The 4,542-nt window shown below is 36.3% G+C and overlaps 1 protein-coding gene across 1 annotated transcript in view; it reads right to left on the bottom strand.

The window, feature by feature from the left end:
• Positions 1-2,261, bottom strand: part of si:dkey-98f17.5 (uncharacterized protein LOC569123 homolog) — a gene marked incomplete in the record, with an annotated part of 13,871 nt that extends 11,610 nt beyond the window's left edge. The window contains 1 exon segment of the mRNA XM_035658300.1: positions 2,091-2,261. Coding sequence (XP_035514193.1) covers positions 2,091-2,202 — 112 coding nt within the window.
• Between the last annotated feature and the right edge of the window lie 2,281 nt (positions 2,262-4,542).

Here is a 4,542-nt window from a genome sequence, read left to right as displayed (position 1 = left end):
ACACACACACACACAGTAAGCAGGTAGCAATTAAAGTACCATCATCACAATGTCATGCTTAAAATCAGCCGTGAAATAAAAATACTTGCATCGTAAAATTTGAGTAAAAACCACTAAAAAGTAGGCCTATCGTGCATAGCTAACAGATATCAACCAGTAATGTGAAAATCTATTTGTTACAGTAAAGTTTAGTCTGAAAAATACTAATAACTGGTTTTGCATTAAACACATTTTTAGCCTCATTTCTAAAATCCAATCTGGGCAGGGAACCACTGTTCATAGTTGTGAAGTAACAAAGTACAAATACTTTATTGTACTTAAGTAGTTATTTCAGGTATCTGAACTTTCCTTGATTATGTATTTTTCTGACCACTTTTTACTTTCACCCCCCATATTTTGAAACAAATATCTGTATATCTTTCTAATCCTTACATTTTCAGGACAGGCTCGTTACTTTAGTTTTAATGCGTCTGAGGATTGTTATTATTTTATATATATTATATTATTGCACACCTTCCTAACATCGAGACTGTTACATATCACGAATGACAGACATAACATGACAAAAACAGCTGGTAGAAATGTCCTTAAGAGACACCAAGTTAGTACTTTTTACGTACATTTCAGAGTCCAGTATCTGCACTTCTACTTGAGTAAAGAATGTGTGTACTTTGAGCAAAGCATGTAACCCCTAAACTGGTCCAGTAAACCTGCTCAGTGGTAAACAGATAAGACTGTGTTTGTGTGTACATGTGTGAGAGGGTCGTTGCTCTCAGCAATATAACCTCTTTTAATAAAATAAAGGTTAAAAAAAAATCTACCATGGGAGAACACAAATAAAAAAATGGTAACTCTTAATTTTACAAGCAAATTTCAAATCATTTCCAAGGACATTTCCTTAAAAGAATGATGTTATTGGAAATAAAATGGAGACTGTGTTACCTTGGTACATTTCAGATTAATTATTCCAATTAATTGCTCGGGTAACCTTGAGAGTCTTGTGGTCAATAAAGAGCAGGTTAGCTGAAAATGCAAAAATGAGCTAAAAGATAAGCATAAAGTTAAATACATATGAGGAATAAAGTTTCTAATAATACAAAGAAGCATAAATGTGTATCTGGATGGGGTTTTCTTTCAAAACTAACTTCTTATCGATTCGTCAGTTGACTGCAAAATAATTGTGAACCATTTTGATGATGGATTAATCATTTCAATTATCCTTTAAACTAAAAAATTTTTTAAATGGCAAAAAAATATCTGGTTTCGGCCTCTTAGAAGAGTTAATGTGCTGCTTTTCTTTGTCACATTATTGTAAACTGAATATATTGGGTTTTGGACAAAACAAGACATTCGAAGATGTCACCTTGGATTCTGGAGATTAATCAATAATTAAATAGTTGCAGTCCCAAACTAAATATTAATGATTTAATATTTAATTAAATATTATATTTACCCTTTAACTGGAATCAAAATTACTCGGTTCCTTACAGGAAATTGTCAGGAAATTCAGATTTTTAATATTTTTAATATCTCAATTCATTTATTGTAACTGAAATGAAGCAGCTCTTCAGTTATACCAGAGTTAACTATTATACTGTAATAACATACATAGTACAGGACTATAGTACACACAGTATATAGTACAGGACTATAGTACATAGATAGTACAGGACTATATTAAGGCTGCAAAGTCTGCACACACAGTGATCAAGTGACCTGCACAGGACTGTTAAAACCAAGAAGACACTTATTTACAGTGTTCAGTCTCATTACTTTAAAGCAGCCCCCTCTGTGCTGAACTGGTTTCTTCTGCAGCACTCTGCAGGAGTGTAACTTGTCAGATATGGGCGCTGCCCTGCAGGGCTGCAGAGGCACCAGTGTTCAATGTCATCAGTTTGACACTGACAGACAGCTGCTGCAGACCACCACCTCCTTTACACATTAAACTGCTCCGTTTTACGCTCCCTGCAAACTTCACACTCAGTCCTACTACACCACTAAGTTACACAATAGCACAACTATGCGTGCTCGTTTCTGCTCTACGGTCCTAACTGTTGACTCATATGGATCCGCGGTTATTGATTATTTACCGTTTTCGCTGTCGACATACAAACTGTGGCATTCTTTCAGTATCCTCTCACTCGGTGTGGTGATAGCAGACTCCAGGGGGTTTGCCACAGACCGGGGCTTTCTGCCCGACATTATGAACACCAGCCACCAGCCGCCTCTCTGCTGCTTCCTAAGCCACCAGGGGAAGACTTTCGGTGTTGCACAAAAGACTCTGCTGTGCGGATGAAGCGCCCCCCTACGGTCAAACACTAACAGGACACCTCTCAGGTCTGAGTCTACTTATTAAGGGATTAGGATTCCCTTTGGACCTGCATCTAACATTGCTGGCTCTGTTACCAAAAGCAGGCAAATGCACAGAGGTCCCGCACACTCAAGGGCCCAACAGTCCCCTGAGGACCTGTGCAGCAATTACTACTTTGTTATAATTCAATTAACTGCACATTTGTTTGGTAATAAGCATAAAAATACAATATGGTGAGCATTATTCTATTTTGACACCATATACCAGTGGTTACCAACCTTAAGGGAGCCCTTGTCTATGCATAAACTGTCTTTTATGGATATTTCATATTATTTTTAATGCAGAACAACTGATAAACTGTACAATGAACCCAACAATTGCAGGAAGTTTGTGTAAAACAAGCAATTTTGATTAATTTTGAGCAGATTATTTCCTGTGAATATTGCAAGAGATGAGCAGGTTTTTATATTTTTAGGAACTTTTTATACAATTATCTGTCTGTATATATAACAGTCATACATTCTTAATAACCTTATTTTTTGACAAAATTTGCAGTGTTTTGCTCTCCCTAATGTTCTATTAGCTGCATACTTTTCTAATGATAATGAGGATGAAGCTGATTAGTAGAGTTTAGATCTTAAATTATAATCTAAATTTACAATTTCATCTAATTTTTTTTCACAAGAAATTCACGTAATGTTAATCTGTAGGACTATTGTGTATATTTTTAAAGTTTTTTTAAAAAACGTGCAGAGGTCCTGACCCCCAGGTTGGGGATCTCTGCTATATACCATATATATTTTAGTTGATATTATACTCTACACATAATTTTGCTTTGAATCATACATTATATCCAAGCTAACGCTGGACCCACAGATGTATTTATAGCCTATAAAATATCCTTAAAAAAAGCCCCACCTTTAAGATGTCACTTATGTAAAAGTACAAATGTTTTATGAGCAAAATGTACTGGAAATAAAGCAGTTTCCTACTGGTTACATGATTATATGATTTTAATTAAACACAGTTTTTGAGTAAATATACTTAATTCCAACCATTGCTATTACACCATGTTGTACACAAAAAGCCTGGATTCTTACTTTCATATCTTTTATTTTATAAATTAATGCCATTGTAACTTCAGCTCCCCATTTTTAACATCAGCGCTTTAATTGGGTCATTCTAAGATCAGGAACAATTGAGGGATTAACTCAAGCAATAGTTAGATTAAAGAGAAAGTCCACCCAAAACCAAAATCAGTGTAACCAATATTGTTCCTTCTAAATGACTTTGGAAAGTTGTTTGTTGTTTATTTGTGCCATGATGCCCACCATGTAAAATGGACTCCATCCAAAGACATCCAAAAATAACGTTACTGCGATGAACATTTGTTAAAAAAGAAACTGCTTAGATATAAGATTACGTTGCAAACAAAGACACTTGTGTCCTCACCCAACTCATCTGCTATGTTATTTAACTCTAGTCTATTATAATGAATGAAGACAATCATGCAGAGATTAAAGATGTCTGTTATTTGGTTGATGAGATTCCAGCTGTGAATCACACTGTGTTCATCGACCTGCTACAGTCACATGAGTCACATGAGGATTTCTTTTATCTGCTGTCTGCCAAGCTGCTCCAGGATCTGTCTGAGGATTACATCATCACCACACACTGTCTGCTGCTCACGAAAACAAAAAAAAACTGAACTGCACATTATTAGGAGATAACATGCGTTAATTCTATTTTGGGGTGGATTTTCACTTTAAGGCTCAAACAGCCAAACTGTGGCCTGAGCAAATTCTCATAGGGTCAGGATTAAAGGTTTTTGGCTGGTAAACTACTCAACTCTTTGTGTGCGTGCAGAGCAGCATACCCTCTGATGTACTTGAAATGTACTTGTGCTTAGAGCTTTTATTAGAGACTTGGTGCCACAATATTAGAAAGAAAAACACAGCAAAGGTGCCGTCTTGGATGCACCTATGGAAGGAAACATGATACAGTACCCTATAAGGTGCTCTTCCAGTGGGGACAAAAAGATGCAGTGCACTAACCAGTGCTCTTAAAATGGAGAAAACGCAATGCAGTGTCCTCTAAGGTGCCCTTCCAGTGGAGAAAATATAATGCTGTGTTCTCTAAGGGGCCCATCCAGTAGTGAACATATGATGCAATGCACTACTATGTGCCCTTAAATTATGCAGGGCCTCCAGGGTGCCCTTAAAATGGTGAAA

The sequence above is a fragment of the Morone saxatilis genome, unplaced genomic scaffold, assembly GCF_004916995.1.
Source record: "Morone saxatilis isolate NCDOM2014 unplaced genomic scaffold, NCSU_SB_2.0 Contig16, whole genome shotgun sequence".
Classification (NCBI taxonomy): domain Eukaryota; kingdom Metazoa; phylum Chordata; class Actinopteri; family Moronidae; genus Morone; species Morone saxatilis.
Note: the sequence above shows the minus strand (reverse complement) of the source record. Positions and strands in the feature narration are given on the sequence as shown.